The sequence below is a fragment of the Scyliorhinus torazame genome, chromosome 11 (assembly GCF_047496885.1).
Source record: "Scyliorhinus torazame isolate Kashiwa2021f chromosome 11, sScyTor2.1, whole genome shotgun sequence".
NCBI classification, from domain to species: Eukaryota; Metazoa; Chordata; class Chondrichthyes; order Carcharhiniformes; family Scyliorhinidae; genus Scyliorhinus; species Scyliorhinus torazame.
This window is the reverse complement of record NC_092717.1, coordinates 211475811-211494744: the sequence shown is the minus strand read 5'-3', so window position 1 is coordinate 211494744 and position 18934 is coordinate 211475811. Positions and strand designations below refer to the sequence as shown.

The 18934-nt window shown below is 46.8% G+C and overlaps 1 protein-coding gene across 2 annotated transcripts in view; it reads right to left on the bottom strand.

The window, feature by feature from the left end:
* The window catches only part of tsnare1 (T-SNARE Domain Containing 1), a 1154852-nt gene that overhangs the window by 933146 nt on the left and 202772 nt on the right, over nt 1-18934 (bottom strand). For both annotated transcript variants that reach the window (XM_072468282.1, XM_072468283.1), the window contains exon 2: nt 12479-12609. In XM_072468282.1, coding sequence (XP_072324383.1) covers nt 12479-12563 — 85 coding nt within the window. In that variant the 5' untranslated portion in view covers nt 12564-12609. The remainder of the gene's footprint in view (nt 1-12478; nt 12610-18934) is intronic.

Here is an 18934-nt window from a genome sequence, read left to right as displayed (position 1 = left end):
GTGGCCAATATAAGGCTGCTCAATGTGATTATGATGTCCCCGAAGAGTAGGGAGGTTGAGGTAGTTGTGGCCATGGATGCGGAAAAGGCGTTCGACCGGGTGGAGTGGGACTATTTATGGGAGGTGCTGGGGCGGTTTGGGTTCGGTAGGGGCTTTATCAACTGGGTTAGGCTGTTGTCCCAGGCCCGGAGGCTAGTGTAAGGACGAATAGGATGACTTCAGACTACTTTAGACTGCACCGGGGTACAAGACAGGGATGTCCCCTCTCCCCACTGTTGTTTGCGTTAGTTATAGAGCCGCTGGCAATTGCTCTGAGAGCTTAAGGGTGCGGGGGGGGGGGGGTTGGTTTTACTGTACGCGGACGACCTGCTCTTATATGTAGCAGATCCAGGGGCAGGGATGGGTGAGATCATGGCAACTTTGGGGGAATTTGGCCGGTTTTCGGGATATAAACTGAACATGACAAAGAGCGAGATGTTTGTAGTCCAGGCAAGAGGTCAGGGGGGTCGGCTGGAGAAGCTGCCGTTTAGGTTAGTGGGGGACAGTTTTTGGTACCTAGGGATACAAGCGGCGCACGACTGGGGCCGGTTACACAAGCTGAACTTGTCCCGGGTGGTCCAGAAGATGAGGGGCGAGTTTCGGAGATGGAATGCGCTACCGCGGTCCCTGGCTGGGAGGGTGCAGACAGTTAAGATGACGGTCCTACCAAGATTTTTACTTGTATTCCAATGCCTCCCAATTTTCATCCCGCGGTCCTTTAAGAGGATTAATAAAATCATTTTGGGCTTTGTCTGGGCGGGTAAGTCCCCGCGGGTGAAGAAGGCGATGCTCGAGAGGAATCGGGGGGAGGGAGGGGGCTTGCCCTGCCAAACTTTGGGAATTACCACTGGGTGGCCAATATTGCTATGAGAAGGAAGTGGGTGGTGGGGGGGGGGGGGGGGGGGGGGTCGGTTTGGGAGCAGATGGAGGCAGCTTCTTGTAAGGGCACTAGCTTGGGGGCGTTGATTACGGCACCTCTGCAGTTCCGCCGGCGAGATATTCCATCAGTCCCGTGGTGGTGGCGGCCTCGAGGATCTGGGGTCAGTGGAGGAGGTACGTTGGAGCAGTGGGAGCATCAGTCTGGTCCCCAATATGTGACAACCACCAGTTTGCCCCAGGGAGCCTGGATGGGGGGTTTAAGAGTATGGCGAGGGGCAGGAATTGAGAGGATGGGAGACTTGTTCCTGGAAGGGAGCTTCCCTAGCTTGAGTGCGTAGGAGAAGTTTGGGTTGGCAAGAGGGAACGACTTCAGATATTTACAGGTGCGGGACTTTCTGCGCAGGCAGATATCATCCTTCCCACTCCTGCCACTAAGGGGGATCCAGGATAGGGTAGTGTCTAGGAGATGGGAGGGGAAAGGGGAGTGTCTCGGACATCTACAAAGAACTAATGGGGGCAGAGGAGATGCAGACCGAGGAGCTGAAACGTAAGTGGAAGGAGGAACTTGGGGGAGAGATGGAGGACGGCCTATGGGCGGGCATGTTGAGCAGAGTCAACGTGACCGCTACACGCGCAAGGCTCAGCTTGATCCAATTCAAGGTGGTCCACCGGGCCAACATGACAGTGGCCCGGATGAGTAGATTACTTGGGGTGGAGGACAGGTGTGTAAAACGTGCGGGAGGACAAGCGAACCATGCCCACATGTTCTGGGCGTGTCCAAAACTTCAGGGATATTGGCTGGGGTTTGCGGACGTCATGTCCAGAATATTGAAAACAAGGGTGGCAATGAGTCCAGAGGTGGCGATTTTTGGGATGTTGGAAGATCCGGGAGTCCTGGAGGAGAAAGAGGCAGATGTTCCAGCCTTTGCCTCCCTGGTAGCCCGGAGACGGATATTATTAGCTTGGAGGGACTCAAAGCCCCCGAAGTCGGAGGCCTGGTTAACCGACATGGCGAGCTTTCTCGGCCTGGAGAAGATTAAGTTCGCCTTGAGAGGGTCAGTGTTGGTACTGTACAAGTACTCCAGGGGTGGTCTAACTTGTGTCCTGCACAACTGAAGCATATACACTTCCTACTTCTGTATGTAATTCCCCTTGCAGTGAATGAATGAAAATCGCTTATTGTCACAAGTAGGCTTCAATGAAGTTACTGTGAAAAGCCCCTAGTCGCCCCATTCCAGCGCCTGTTCGGGGAGGCTGTTACGGGAACATTAACATTGTCAGATGTTTGATAATTCTACTTACTTGTAAGGTCTGTGATATCTATAGATTTTATTCTGTGACCACAGATTAAATTAGATGGTGCAGTTTCAAATTTCTGCCAGTTGGAATGCTTTCAGGAAGGCTGCCGTTTGCAGAGAAACAAATTTATTTTACTAATTTATGACTCAGTTCCTTGAGCCGCAGCAACTATGTGTGTCTTAATGGACCACAATACATTTGTTTTAATTGATCTGAATCAGAAGGGAACATTTATTTTTCAATATTATTATCGGAAATGGTCTTAATTGTTGATTTAATTCGGTCAAAATATGTTGACAGGAAATGTAACTTTACTTATGACTGTTTGGTATGAAAAAGGGAATGTGTCATAGAGATTTATAGCCCATCGCGTCAACACCAACCACCTATATGTTCCAATCTCATTTTTCAGCACTAGGTCCATAGCCTTGTATGCTATGCATTTCAAGTGCTCATCTAAATGTGGTGATGTACCATCAATTCACTACAAGACAATGAAAACGAGTGAGCATAGGCTTTATTATCCAAGAACTTGCCTGCCTGCGACTGCTGTAACAATGAGCGCCGCCCACAGGTGACAGGTCTGTATACCGCCCGGGGGGGGGGGGGGGGGGGGGGGGTAGGGGGGGTGGAGCCAGAGGCGGAGCACCAGGGTTCCAGTACAATACATGGAAGGAGATCATATTACCATTCCCTGGCCATAGGCCACTGTACTATACAGACAACTTATATTATGGTGAATACATTCACCACATTCACCCACTGTTAAAAATGCAGTCCAGCGGGGGTGAAGTGGGGTCATCATATATTCAGTCTGTCTGGAGGCCAGATTGTTCTTTTGGATCTCCTCCGCTCTAGCGGTGCAGCGGGTACAGGCGTTGTAGTTGTCGACTCCGAGAGTGTGTTATCTGGAGCTTCGGTTTGGCGTGTCGGCGACAGTTGAGGGATGGAGGAAGGCAGGACGGTGGTGGATGGCGGCAGTGTAGGCGCGGAACAGTACAGGAGCCCGCAGGGAGGTGTTAGGGGTTCAGGGGATGACGGTAGGCGGTGGAAAGGGGGGCGCGTTGACATGTGCACCAGCGGGCACCAGATCCCAGAAGGAGACCGCATCTTGCCGTCCGTCTTGGTGCGCGACGTAGACATATTGGGGCTTGGCCTGCAGCAGCTGGACCCTCTCGACCAGGGGGTCGGTCTTATGGCTCCTCGTATGCTTCCGGAGAAGGACAGGTCCCGGAGTTGTCAGCCAGGATGGAAGCGAGACCCCGGAGATGGACTTCAGAGGGAAGACAAACAAATGGTCGTGAGGGGTCTCGTTTGTGGCTGTGCAGAGGAGCGATTTAATGGAGTGGAGCGCGTCGGGGAGGACCTCCTGCCAGCGGGGAATCTGGAGACTGCTAGACAAAAGGGCAAGAAGAACGGCCTTCCATACCGTCACGTTCTCCCTTTCCACCTGCCAGTTTCCCTGCGGGTTGTAGCTCGTAGTCCTGCTCGAGGCGATGCCTTGACTGAGCAGGTACTGATGCAGCTCATCGCTCATGAAAGAGGTACCCCGGTCATTGTGGACATATGCAGGGAAACCGAACAGGGCGAAAATGCTGTGCAGTGCCTTTATAACAGTGGCCGAGGTCATGTCGGGACATGGGATAGCGAAAGGAAGCGGGAGTACTCGTCAATGACGGTCAGGAAGTATATATTACAGTTGGTGGAAGGGGCGAGCCCTTTGAAGTCGATACTGAAGTGCTCAAAGGGCCAGGAGGCCATTTCCAGGTGTGCCTTGTCTCGCCGGTAGAAGTGCGGTTTGCACTCTGCGCAGATTTGGCAGTCCCTGGTCATGGCCCTGATCTCCTTGGTGGAGTAGGGCAGATTGCGGGCCTTAATAAAGTGGATAAGCTGAGTGACCCCCGGGTGACAGAGGTCATTGTGGATAGCCCGAAGTCGGTCATCTTGCGCACTGGTGCGAGTGCCATGGGACAGGGCATCTGAGGGCTCGTTGAGCTCCCCAGGACGATACTTGATATCGTAAGTATAGGTGGAGAGTTCGATCCTCCACCTCAAGATTGTCATTTTTAATTTTGCCCTGTTGTGCGTTGTCGACCATAAAGGCTACCGACCGTTGGTCGGTGACGAGGGTGAACTTCCTACCGGCTAGGTAGTGCCTCCAATGCCGCACCGCTTCCACAATGACTTGCGCTTCCTTCTCGACAGAGGAGTGTCGAATCTCGGAGGTGTGGAGGGTTCTAGAAAAGGCGGCTACTGGCTTGCCCGCCTGGTTGAGGGTGGCGGCCAGGGCGACGTCTGATGCATCGCTCTCTACCTGGAAGGGGACGGACCCGTCCACCGCGTGCATCGCGGCCTTCGTGATATCGGCCTTGATGGGGCTGAAGGCCGAGCGGGCCTCAGCAGTCAGGGGGAATATAGTGGCTTTGATAAGTGGGCGGGCTTTGTCCGCATATTGGGGATCCACTGGACGTAATAGGAGAATAGCCCCAGGCAGCGTTTGAGGGCCTTGAGGCTGTGGGAAAGGGAAAGTTCCATGAGGGGGCGCATGTAGTCGGGGTCGGGCCCTAGGACCCCGTTTTCCACGACGTAGCCGAGGATGGCTAGCCGGGTTGTGCGGAAAACGCACTTCTCCTTGTTATATATGTGAGGTTGAGGGATTAGGCTGTCTGGAGGAACCGCTGAAGGTTGGCATCGTGGTCCTGCTGATCATGGCCGCAGATGGTGACATTGTCCAAGTACGGGTATGTTGCCCACAGCCCGTACTGGTCCACCATTTCGGTCCATCGTTCTCTGGAAGACCGAGACCCCATTAGGGTCGCCGAAAGGGACCCTGAGGAGGTGGAAGAGACGGCCGGCTGCTTCAAAGCAGTATAGTGGCGATCTTCTGGGCGGATCGGGAGCTGGTGGTAGGCAGACTTCAGATCGACTGTGGAGAACACCCGGTAATGTGCGATCTGGTTGACCATCTCCGCTATGCGGGGGAGGGGGTACGCATCCAGTTGCATGAACCGCTTTATGGTCTGGCTGTAGTCCACAACTATCCGATTCTTTTCCCCGGTCCTGACAACCACCACTTGTGCCCTCCAGGGGCTGTTGCTGGCCTCAATGACCCCCTCCCTCAAGAGTCGCTGGATCTCCGACTTGATAAAAATCATGTCTTGTGCACAGTACCGCCTGCTCCTGGTGGCGACGGGCTTACAGTCGGGGGTGAGGTGCGCAAAGAGCAAAAGGGGGATGACCTTAAGGGTCGCGAGGCTACATACAGTGAGGGGGGTCGGGGTCCGCCGAACGTCAGGGTCAGGCTTCGGTTACTGCATTTGAAGTGGAGTCCAAGCAGTAGGGGGGGCGCAAAGGTGAGGGAGGACATACAGTTTAAAATGGGCATACTCAGCGCCCTGTATCGCGAGGTTTGCGACACAGTACCCCCGGATCTGTACCAAATGGGATCAGGAGGCAAGGGAGATTGTCTGGGACGCGGGGTAGATGTGGGGGGAGCAGCGCCTTACCGTGTCGGGATGGACCAAGCTCTCTGTGCTCCCGGAGTCGAAAGGACAGGGGGTCTCGCGCCCATTGACCCGGACGGCCATCATCAAATTCTTCAGATGTTTTGGCTGCGACTGGTCAAGGGTGACTGCGCCGAGTTGCGGCTAGTCTGCGTGGTCTCAAGTATCGGGGTCACAAGATGGCGGCCCCCACGAGTCGGGCTGAGTTGAAGATGGGAACCAAGATGGCCACCCCCATCGGTCGCACGTGTCGGTTGGTGTTGAAGATGGCGGCCAATATGACCGCCCCCATGGGTCACACGTGTCGGACTGAGTTAAAGATGGCGCTCCCCACAAGCTGCACGAGGCGGATGATGCATCTGAAGGGGGCGGTACCGGCAGACACGCAGCCACATTGTGGGGTCTGTGGGCCTGTGAGTCAGTGGATCGGGCCTGGAAGCTTTTGACTTCGGGGCTTTGGATCGGGCCAGACAGACTCTGGCAAAATGTCCCTTTTTACCGCAGTCGCTACATGTCACGGTGCGGGTTGGGCAACGCTGCTGGGTGTGTTGGCCCTGACCGCAGAAGTAGCAAGACGGTCCCCCCGGGCCTGGGACGTAGTCAGGTCTGGTGAAGGCCGTGTCTGTGGTGCCCGCGAGGGGTTCGCTGGGTCTGCCGGGAACGTGCTTTGGCTCTGGTAGGCCACCTCTAACAAGGTGGCTAGTTTTATCATGTCCTGTAGATCAGTTGCCCCGTTTTCCAGCAGTCGCTGCCGGACATAGTTAGACCGGACCCCAGCCACATAGGTGTCCCGGATCATCAGCTTCATGTGCTCATCGGCCTTCACATCCCTGTAATTGCAGTTGCGGGCGAGTAGTGTCAGGTTCTCTAGATACTTGTCCAGCGATTCCCCGGCGCGTTGATGGCAGGTAGTGAGGAGGTGCCCCGCGAACACTTCGTTCACGGGCTTCACGAACGGTCTCTTTAGAATTGCGACCGCCGCTTCATACGTGACTGCGTCCTCAATCATACCCGTGATTCGGTGGCTCACCCGGGCATGGGAGGCGCAGCTTGAGGGCGTCTTGGGAGGTGTTTCAGAGGAGTCGAGGTAGGCCTCCAAACAGCAGAGCCAGTGGGAGAAGATTTCCTTAGATTCTGCTGCTCGTGCGTCGAGTTTCAGTTTATCAGGCTTCAGAGTGGATTCCATAGTGATGTCTTTGTGGCCCCCCAGAACTTGAAAAAAAGGCTGCGACCATATTAAAAAAAATGTGGCCACACTGTGCATGCCTGCCCGATCATGTGCATAGTTTTGCACATGTGCACCGATGATCGGGCACGCATACACAGTGCGGCTATATTTTTGTAATCTGTTCCTGGCCAATTTGAAAGCCGCTCGCTGCCGGCATTATTAAAAGCCGGTTGCTGCGGCTGTTGCACGCGGATTTGCGTGATCGGGAGCGTGATCAGGAGCGCCACGCTGAACGGCTTCGCCACCCTCCCGACACCCACCCGCCCCCACGTTTGACAATGCCTGCTCTAAATCACCTGCCCCTTAAATCTATGCCCCCTTGATTGATTAGTGTTCCCTCCTCAGGGGAATGGTTTCTTCATGTCTGCCCTATCCAAGTCCCTCATAATTTCGTACACCTCTTTCAGGTCCCCCCTCATCCTTCTCTGCTCCAAGGAAAATAACCCCAGCGTAACCAGCCACTCTTCATAGGTGAAATGCCCCAGCCCAAGCAACATCCTGGTGAATCTCCTCTGCACCCTTTCTAGTGCAATCACATCATTCTTATAGTGTGGCGACCAGAACTGCACAATACCCCAGCCGGGTCAAAACGAGCATTTTATACATTTCCATCATAACCTCCCCGCTATTATCTTCTTTCTTTTAAATGGAATATAAACTTTTGTGCTCTAAGGAAGCAAGTGATGGAGCTGTTTACGACTCAAAAGCAAAGGTTGCAATGGCAAGGGTTACATCCTACAGCCAATAGTTGAATTTGGATCATCTTCAAAAAAAGCCCTGAAGAATGAGGCAGAGGGATTTTAGTTGGAGAATTGGTGTCTTTGTTGGCACAGTGATGGTTTCTGTGGTATGACTTATGGACACAGTTCAACGTCACTTCAAAGATAGAGAGAGACATCGCCTATGCTGCCAATGCCTCGCGTTTTTGGGGTGTTGAGAGATGAGAAACTTCTACATGGTCTTCACTTCTTGTAAAGTATAATTAAAATCTACTTGATTCATAAATAATTATTTAGATAGGACACGTGATTAGCGCAGGCTTGGAGGGCCAAAGGGCCTGTTCCTGTGCTGTATTGTTCTTTGTTCTATTTGCACCTTGTAGGGAAAACAACCGAGGTCCCTATTGTTAAAAATTAAAAATTCAGACCTTTCATGTGTGGCTTTTTACCTCAAAACCCAAAACCTTACAATTCTATTTGTTTTTTAAGTCACTTGCTGTACCTGTATATTAGCCCTTTGCAATTCAAGCACGAGGACACCCAGATCCCTCTGAACCCCAGAGCTCTACAATCTCTCACCATTTAGATGAGCAGTTTTTTTATTCTTCATGCCAAAATGGACAGTTTCCCACATTATACTCCATTTGCCCGATCTTTGCTCACTCGCTTAAACTATATGTTCCCTTCAGCCTCCTTACGTCCTCTTCATAAACTTACTTTCCTACCTATCTTTGTATCATCACGAAATTGAGCAACCATAGATATGACCCCTTGATCCAAGTCATGTCTGTTAGCTAGCCAATCTTCTGTCCATGCCAATATATTTTTTCTTTTTTCTTTTAAAAAAAAATAAAAAAATTTAGAGTACCCAATTCATTTTTTTCCAATTAAGGGGCAATTTAGTGTGGCCAATCCACCTAGCCTGCACATCTTTGGATTGTGGGGGCGAAACCTACGCAAACACGGGGAGAATGTGCAAACTCCACACGGACAGTAACCCAGAGCCAGGATCAAACCTGGGACATCGGCGCCAAGAGGGAGCAGCACTAACCACTGCATCACCGTGCTGCCCCCGCCCCCCCCCGTGCCAATATATTACCCCCTACACCATGTTCTTTTATTTTCCAAAACAACAATAAAGCTCAATACAAGCTTGAGGAACGGCCCTTAATCTTTCCATTTGGCATTTTGCTGCACTCCAGCCCTAGAGTCATTAGCAACTTCAGACATTTAACCATACTGTCCACATTATCAATTGACAATAGCTACTGATGTCAGATGGGTATACCAGCATTTCTGGGGATGGAGGTTTCATCAATAATAGACTTCTGGTAGGGTAGCTTGGAACTCTGGTGTTGAGCTCGTCTTTTTTTTCTATCTTAATCCTGGCATTCCAAAAGATGGTTTTGTTCTTTCCATCTTCTCTGGTTCTCACCACCACCTTTCTCAATTCCTCCATTGTGGCTGAACAATCAGTCTGCTCATCTGGCATCCAGTACTGGGTAGGCAGATATTTCCTTCAATTAAATATTGGTAATATTGGGAAGACATTCTTTTGTAATTCCTTTTACGGGATGTGGGCTTGCTGGTTAGGCCAACATTTATTGCCCATCCCTAGTTGCACTTCAGAAGGTGGTGGTAGAGTTGCTTTCTTGAACTGCCACAATCCATGAGATGTAGTTACAACCACTGTGCTGTTGGGGGGGGGGGGGAACGTTCCAGGAATTTTGACCCAGCGACAGTAAAGGAACGGCAATATATTTCCAAGTCAGTGTGGTGAGTGACTTGGAGCGGATCCCAGGTGGTGGGGTTCCCAGGTTTCTGCTGCATTTGTCCTTTGAGATTGTAGTGATCCTGGAAGTTTGGAAGGCGCTGCCTAAGGAACATTGCTGAGTTACTGCCGTGGATCTTGTCTATGGTACACACGGCTGCCACTGTTCGTTGATGGGGGAGGGCTTGAATATTTTTGGAAGGGGGAGCAATCAAGCAGGCTTTACCCTGGATGGTGTCAAGCTTCGAGTGTTGTTGGAGTTGCAAAACAAGCAATCATTTTCAGTACCTGGTCCAAACTCCGCTCCCTAGCCATCATCTCCATCTCACCCCAGGCAACAGTCTGAAATTAAGCCAATGTGCTCACAAAAATTGTGTCATATTTGATCCAGACATGAGCCTCCGACCTAAACTTCATGCCGCCACCAAGACCACTTATTTGCACCTCCATTAATTCACCTGACTATTCCATTACACTCCTGACCAGACTCCCTCAGTGTACCCTCCATAAACTGGAGGTGGTCCAAAACTCAGCTGCCACATTTCAAATCGCTGCACGTCCTGCTCCTCCATCAGCCCTGTGCCTGCTGACCAACATTGGCTCCTGAGCAAGCAACGTCTCTATTTTTAAATTCCCATCCCCCATTTCAAATCCTTCCATAGCCTCATCCCTCTCTATCTCTGGAATCACCACCAGCACCACAGCCCTCTAAGGTATCTGCGACCCTCGACTACAGGCCTTCACATCCCCAGTTTTATCGCTTCGCCTTGGGAGGCTGTGCCTTCAGTTGCCTGGGCCACAAGTTGTGAAATACCTTTCCGTAACTCTCTCAATCACACGCTCCATCTCGAAGACACTTTTTAAAATCTATCTCTTGGATCAAGCATCTCACCTAATTATCATTAATTAACCATCTCCTGTTCTCGTCCTAAGCACTCAACTAATCTTCTTATTTGTGCCCGTGGTCTTCTTATTCCTATCCCACCGTCTCGTCCTGCTTATGAGGTTGTTGATTTGCAATATCTTTCAATTCCAACAAAAGATTATATACCTGAAATTATAAATTTAATTTTCCTGATATTGGTTGAGCTGTTGGGTTTACAACAATTTCCTGTTTTTGTTTCCAAGATCTAAGTATTCTACTTTTTGATAATCATCTGAAATTTCACAATGGAAAGCTCAATAAAAAAAAAGACAGCAGAGATGTGAATTTGTATGATTGTTCAGAGATGTTACATTCTGTATTTAGCACATGTTATATCTGGTGTGGGGAGTGCCCGATACGGAAAGTGGTGCAAAGCAGAGATGCACTATCTTGAGTGAATTCATTCAAATTTAATTATTTGCTTTTTGTTTAAAACAAACAAAAGAACAAAAGTAAACCAGTTCCACTGTTGATCCAGGAACGCCCTCCTTAACAGCACGGTGTGTATATACACCACATGGACTGCAGTGGTTCAAGGCAGCAGTTCAGCATCACCTTCTCAAGGGCAGTTAGGGATGGGCAACAAATGCTGGCCGAGCCAATGATGCCTATATCTCATGAAAGAATTTAAAAAACTTGTGTCACAAAAGTCATAAAATTACAGACACTAATAATCAAATGGTCCCCCATTTTTTCCTATGTCATGTTAAAAATCAGAATAGGTTCCTGCCAACGTCCTCTCAACATTCCCATAACAGCCTCCCCGAACAGGCGCCGTAATGTGGCGACTAGGGGCTTTTCACAGCAACTTCATTGAAGCCTACTCGTGACAATAAGCGATTTTCATTTCATTTCATTTCATTCTGAATAGATCTAATATATCCTAGAGGTTATAGAATTGATAGTACAAGACATATGGTCAAAAGTAATAAAACTACCAGCTCTGTGGAATTTAACCTCTTACAATGTGTAATAAATCAAATACAGTGACCAGCCGAGATACTGTCACAAAAAAGATGGATGTCCATCCACTTCATCTTCTACAACCAGACTGTTGCACAACATAACAATATTGGAGTTGTTGACTGGCCAGAGCAATCAATCACCATCAATTAGTCTAATATCGACCTGGATAAATGACGAGGAATATTTGTAGTGGTGGAGTGCTTTTGGAACCATAGGACCTCCTCAGAATGCCACACTTCCCATCGATCATGTCTCAAATGAATCAAACACAAAGGTAAAAATATTTTCTGAAAGAACTTTATCTACTTTGCATTTGATGCATCACTACCATGGTGTCTGCTTCCACCATTTTTCATTGAGCCTGTTCCCTGCTGTATGCTTCACCCGATGCCTGTGTCTATGTATTTACATTGTGTATTTTGTGTTTGCCCTATTATGTACTTTCTTTTCATAATACGGAATGATCTGTGTGAGCTGCACGCAGAACAATACTTTTCATTGTACCTCAGTACACGCGACAATAAACCAATCCAATCCAATCCATGAATTGACCACTCGCTCACTAAAAGTATATTTCCATAATTTGCTAATTTTATTTCTGGCTTCAGAACTGCTCAACATCTAGGTAAGATTCATATAGTCAGCAAATGGAAAACAAAATGGTTGATTTAGGTGAGCGATCTGAACTCTCGGCCTGTCCATGACCAGAAAACACCTATAGGTTTTGACTCGTGGCTTGTGTTTATATCAGCCGTTGCCAATCCTGCAGTCCCTGAAGGAGCTCCGCAAATGATCTGTTTCTGTGGTTCTCTCCTCTACAGCAGGCTGTGGTGCTTTTGTGTAATGCAGCTAAGTGCATAAAGTAAACTCCAAAAGACACATTAGCAATATGAGAAACATAGTGATAGCTCAGTGAAGTGGTTGGTGCCTCCTGGCAAAGGCAGCGTGTCAGATGTGGGGCAGTGTAGCTTTGAACTTGCTTCAAAGTTGAACAGACAGAACATTCTGGTTATAGCAGAAATGATACAGCTGGTTAACACTCCAGACATTGCAAACATGCACTAAAAGCGTCAGAAACTTCGATTTGCTTGTCAACCAGAAATGCATTGATGAAATATACTGGAAAAGTCATCAAACAATGAGATTTACCTAAAGGCTGATACCCTTGCCTGGAAGGTCCTCCAAATGGGTTGCGTCCACTGAAGCTGCTGCCATCAATAGCCCCATATGACATTTTTGCTGCGTGAATGGAAGTTTGAAGTACACACCCCAGAAAACGACTGGAAAAAAGGCAGGTCAGAGAGAGAGATTAGAAATATATCAAAATGTACTTCATCCTCAACATTGCAGTGAATTTAATCATTAACAGAAGCTATTGTTTTGTTTTGTTTTTAAATCAAGCAAGATTTACAACTGAAAAACACATTAATGGGAGGGAACTGAAGGTTTTGTTTAGTACCACAACATTAGAATCAACAAGTCGGTCACATTCCAATAGCAACCTCATCAATTTAGCCGAGACTGAAAATCTTTCCAGAAATGCACCAAATTATAGAGCAACAAAGAAACCACGAAATTCAAAACAACAGTCTAACTTTCATACCCACATTCACATCGAAAATCTCAGCATTTGTGAAGTGAGCCCAAAGTAGAGCAAACACCTTGAGATTTAAAGAAACAAAGTCAGTCATCATAATTACATAATATCAGGAGACAGTATGTTGAGGTACATCAAGAACAAACTTATGGATTTTCGAGCAGGGGTTACAAACCCATGAAAAATATAAAACAAAGGAGTTTGTGGTCCTGGGAAACAATTAGGCACAGCAGTGAGTCTCCAGTTCAGCATTTGGGATTTGGAGAGAAATATTAGCAAGTGGCAGGGTGGGCTAATTGCAGCTGTGATGATTTTACGAAGATTGGATTCTAAATATTGGGCAATTTAAGGGTTTAAAAGCCTGGGATTATAATGTGTTTGACTGCAGTGGTCATGTTTTTTTAAAACCCTGTTTTAGCGGGCCTAGGAGCTTTTCGGAGCCAGAAGGTGAAATTGATGAGAGGAATGTGTTTTTCAGTCTGGGCTAATGCACTGTGGTTTGAATTGGGAAAGTCCCTGTGGGGTTGATGTGCTTTCAACCTGGAAAGGTAGTTTGTTTTCCAGGCTGGAGAGGTGATGCCATTGCGGGGTGGAGCTAAGGGATTCAGAGAGATTTTGAGAAAGCTTTTTGGAGAGAATTTGATGTCTGATCTGCAACTCTTGTTTTGACCACAAGTAAAGACAGTTTTCTCACAGTAGGATAGTTACAAAAGGTGTAATAATATTTAAAGCAGAGCAATCTTGTCAGAGGACAAAGAAGCAGAAACAAGCCAGACGAAACAGCTTTTTGAAGATATTTAGCCAGAGTCTGCAGGCGTTCTAACCGGGGCTCAAATCTGTTCTGCAAAGCAAGTATCACTTTATGCCATGTTGATTTTAAGCTGGATTGAGAGTGGTGTTTCTATTCTTACTGTTTAATGGAAAATTTAGTGGTGTACAAGGGATAATTGTAAGCTGTTCTTTTCGGTTCTGAAGTTAAAGAATTTAATATTGTATTCCTAATAAAGTTTTGTTTTAAAAAAAAAAAAAAAATCTGGATTTCTTCATGCGATCACTCCTGGAGCGAATCTTTACTGGTCTTGGTCCAGTATTCTAGCCACTGTTGGGGTCTGGTCTGGGATCGTAATATAGCTTAGAGGGAACAGAAAAATGGTGACAATGCAGAGTTGTACCAGTATTGCTGAAATAAAGAGGTAGAGAGAGTGAAGAGAAAGGGACGGTGCGCAGAGTTGCTTTTTAAACCAGTATGCATCTCGGGCTTCTTCTCGATGGAGATTTAATAAAACAGTGCACAGATTTAACTGATCTACTGTAACTTCTTATTTGTGACTCCACTTAAATTTTGAAAGGTTTTAGCCGATCCTCATTATTGCGTTCCGTGCCTTAGAAATATGCAGAGATGATTCTCACCAGGTTGAGGGTGAGAACAGGAGCACAACTGGAAATGCTTTGAAAATAAGTGCAGCCACAGGTTTATTGCTTCTCAGTTTCTCTGTAACCTCACCCATGGGCACTGAACAACCGAACACCATCCAAATAGCTCAGTCTCCGAACACTAAATCTGGAGAATGGCTGTATGACACTTCTGGATAAAATACAATGCTTGCTACAGCATCAAGGGTTTTATTTATTTATTTATACTGCCATACAGTGCAAAGCACACAGGCGCAGAATTAAAAACAAAAACATCAACAACAGCATCAGACAATACGTACGTAGAAATCACACTTGGCGGGATTTTGCAATCCCCAACCGTGCGTTTCTTAGCACTGCGCCATTCACTGGTGGCGGGATTCTCTAGTCCCGTCGCTTGTCAATAGGATTACCATTGAAGCCACCCCATGCCGCCGGGAAACCTACAGGCGGAGGAGGTGTGCTGCCAGCGGGGAAATAGAATCCCAACGGCCGGAGAATTACAGCCACTGTGTTTCCAACAAATCTTCGAAAAGTCACTGCACGTTCAGCATTCACAACAAAATAAGGCAAAGCATTCCAGGTATTAACAATTGTAAGGGATTTTTTTCTTACGACTATAAAGACATGAACCAAATTTCTGTAGTTTACACTGATGACCTTGCAAAATAATAATCTTTATTAGTGTCACAAGTAGGCTTACATCAACACTAATGAAGTTACTGTGAAAAGCCCCTAGTCGCCACATTCCGGTGCCTGTTCAGGTACATTGAGGCAGAATTCAGAATGTCCACTTCACCTAACAAGCACGTCTTTCATGACTTACGGGAGGAAACTGGAGCACCGGGGAGAACGTGCAGACTCCATACAGACAGTGACCCAAGCCGGAATCGAACCCGGGTCCCTGGCACTCTGAGGCAGCAGTGCTAACCACTGTACTACCGTGACACCTATAATACCATATTTGCGACGAAAGAAATTTAGGGGTAGTAAGGCCACGTGTCAATTTCTAAACATCAACTGAATCAAAAATCAAACTTCTCTTCGCCAAAGTTTGTAATCTTAAATGTTCCTCATAAGATATTCTCCTCCTGCCTTCCATTTTACTGGTAACACATCTTTGCTCTATCTCTGTAAGCTGTATATATCTAAAAGCTGTATATGGATTCCAAACTATGGATGCATACTCCAGATGTGCGCATACCAGCAGCTTATAGAATTTAGGATAAACACTAACATCCCGACTCAAAAAGGATGCATTAAGTGCCGGACTCTGCAGCTGCCTCAATATATCTGCTGCTGAAATCCTCATACACCCCTTTTACCACTAGGCTCAATTATAGCTGTGTTCTCTGAGCCAGTCTCCCTCCTTCGAAAGACTCATCTAAAACTCTGCTGACCTAATTCAAACTCCCACCCAAGTCCTATGTACTTGCCACCTCAATGCTCTCCCGAACCGACATTGGAAATGTAGAGATTTTAAAAATTCTTGCTTTCGAAGTCCTTCATGTTATTGGGTTATTGTAATCTCCCCCAACCACCCGAGCTCTCCTCAACTTTCAGGTTATGGCCTCTTTAGCATCCCAAATTTTATCCATGCCACCATTGGCAACCATACATTCAGCTGCCTTTTGGCCCTAAGCTTTTACATTCCTTCCCTCAACCTCGCTACCTACTTATCTCTCTTCCATTAACATGTTTCTTACAACTTATCACTTTTACCAGGTTTTTGGATCATTGATCCTAATATCTGCTTCTGTAGGGTTGGTGTTAAATTCTGATGACTCTCACTCCGTTGGTTTGCTTTTTTAAAAAAACATTCTCGAGAGGTGGGCTTCACTGGCTAGGCCAGCCTTTGTTGCCCATCCCTCATTGCCCTTGAGGAGGCAGTGGTGAGCTGCCTTCTTGAACCACTACAGTCCCATGTGGTGAAGCTAGATCCACAGTGCTGTTAGGGAGGGAGTTCTTGGACTTTGATCCAGCATTAGAGAAGGAACAGCTGATATATTTCCAAGTCAGGATGGTGAATGATGGAGGGGAACTTCCAGAAGGTAGTATTCCCAGGTACCTTCTGCCCTTGTTTTTCAAGAACATTGTGGTTGCGGTGTGTTCCTGCAGTGCATCTTGTAGATGGCACGCACTGCAGCTACTGTATGTTGATGGCGGAAGTAATGAATGTTTGTAGATGGGGTGTCAATCAAGCGGGCTGCTTTGTCCTGGATGGTGTTGAGCTTCTCCTGTTGTTGGAGCTGCACTCATCGAGGCAGGTGGAGAGTATTCTGTCACAGTACTGATTTGTGCCTCGTAAGTGTTTGGGGAGTCAGGTGGTGAGTTACTCACCACAGGACCTGCTCTTGTAGCCACAGTATTTATGCAGTTCATCCAGTTCAGTTTCTGGTCAACGGCAACCCCCAGGATATTGGGCTATTGACTGTGCTAAAGTGAATTTAGAGCCAAACATTACATCATATTTATGAACTACAAATTGAAAATTCCTATCAAATTCATTTTGCAATATCTGGGCCGGGCCCAGCTATTTCAAAATTTAATGGAAATCAAACATTTGAATCCATGGGACAAGCGTTGAAACAACAAAAGTATAATTGGAAAGAACTGAATGAAGCCAGTGGCCTTCTCTCCCTGATTGCATTTGCTATGTGGAAGTTGCAAAAGGTGTTGATGACAACCATTAATGACATCAGTAATTATTGGAATATTTTAAAAGTCATAAAATGCATTATAGTAGAGTAATATGGCAAACACTATTAAGTGTTAATGGTGAAATAATTATTACACAATGGATTTTGAATGAATTTTAGTGTTGAATAAGGAGTGTTTGGAGAGATAGTCTGTAACGGCCATATCATTATTCAGAAGAATGTGAAGAGAGTTGAAAATGCAGCTTTTTAAATTTAAAGCACTGCTTTGGATTTTAGCGAATCCATGAACACAATTATCTTTTTTCAGTTCTCTGCTTGAAGGGGATCTCCGCTGTGGACAGGGTAAGGAGGCAGATCCCGAATCCACTCGTTTAAGAATGGGGGTCAAACCGATCTGATCCATCAGCTATTCCATCATATATATTTGAGTCACCAAATCGCCAAGAACTCTACTGAAGGCTAATTTTCTCCTTGTTCAATTTGGAGTGCATGCAGTAACACCTTCCTCGAGGAGGTCTTTGGGACAAGTGGCTGACAGCAAAGTGATGTAAACCGCCAAGTGCAAATAAATATACAGCGAAAACCATGTTGCCCAGAACATTGTCCCCAAAGGAGGCTTGTGGTGAACACTCTGGTCAGGCCCACAAGGAACAATCTGATAAAACGTGACTCTTCAGCCGAAAGAAACCTCGAGACTTTATCGAGGCATATAACATATTTAACAACAGAAATCAAACCCATTCAGATACTTAATAAGAGGGCGTGCATGATTGAGGCCGAGAATTAAATTATAAAAACAATCACATTTGTAATGGAAATCAGCATTCCAGCATCACAGAATTGTTACTCCACAGAAGGCCATTTAGCCCATGATTTCTCCACCAGCTCTCTAAACATGTATCATGGCTTAATCCCCTGTCTTTTCCCCGTACCCCTGCAGTGTTACAATCCAAGTAATCATCCGATGCCCTCTCGAATGCCTCAGTGGAACCTACTTTCACCACACTTCCAGGCAGTGCATTCTAGATCCGAGCCACTCGTTTCACAAAGCTTTTTCTCATAGCACATTTGTTTTCTTTGCAAATCGCTTTAAATCTGTGCCCTCTCGGCCTCAAATATTTTACGAGCAGGAAGAATGTCACCCTACTTTCTCTGTCCGGCCCCCTTGTGACTTTGAACACCTTGATCAAATCTTTTCTTAGCCTTCTCCTCTCCAAGGAGAGCACTCATAATTGACGTCTCCCACCCCTGGAACTATCATTAACTTCTTCTTCACTCTCTCCGACGTGCTTACATCTTCCTTTGGTGTTGCACTCAGAACTTCAGCTGAGCTCTAAATAGTTTCCTATATAAGTTCAACATAACCTCCTCTTGTACTTTATGCCCCTATTAATAAAGGCCATTATAGTGCATGCTTTATTAACTGCTTTCTCCACCTGTCCTCTGTCCACATGTACACCCAGGATCCTCTGCTCCTGCACAGACTTGCACTCCTTATTTTATATTGTCCTGCAATGTGCTTCCTACCAAAATAAATGACCTCACACTGCTCTGCATTGAACTTCATTTGCCATGTAACTGCCCACTCCACCAACTTGTCTATGTCCTCTTGATGCTCTATGCTGTCCTCATCACAGTTCACAATATTTCCAAGTTTTGTATCACCCACAGACTTTGAAATTCAAGTATTCTGGAAGGCTGAGATTTATGGGTTAAAGATGTTTGGTTCCAAACTCTTTGTGAAGGCAAATCAAAGAAGTGAAAGCAAACTTGAACTAATTCCACCATCACCATTCCACTCAAATTTTCCCAAGCCAGTATTCTATTCAGTAAAACTTAACAATAATTTTCTTAAAATCACTCCTAAATTCGATTTTACTTTTTACCTGTTCGTTTAAAGCTAAATAAAAATCCCACACAGGAATTTGATATGCC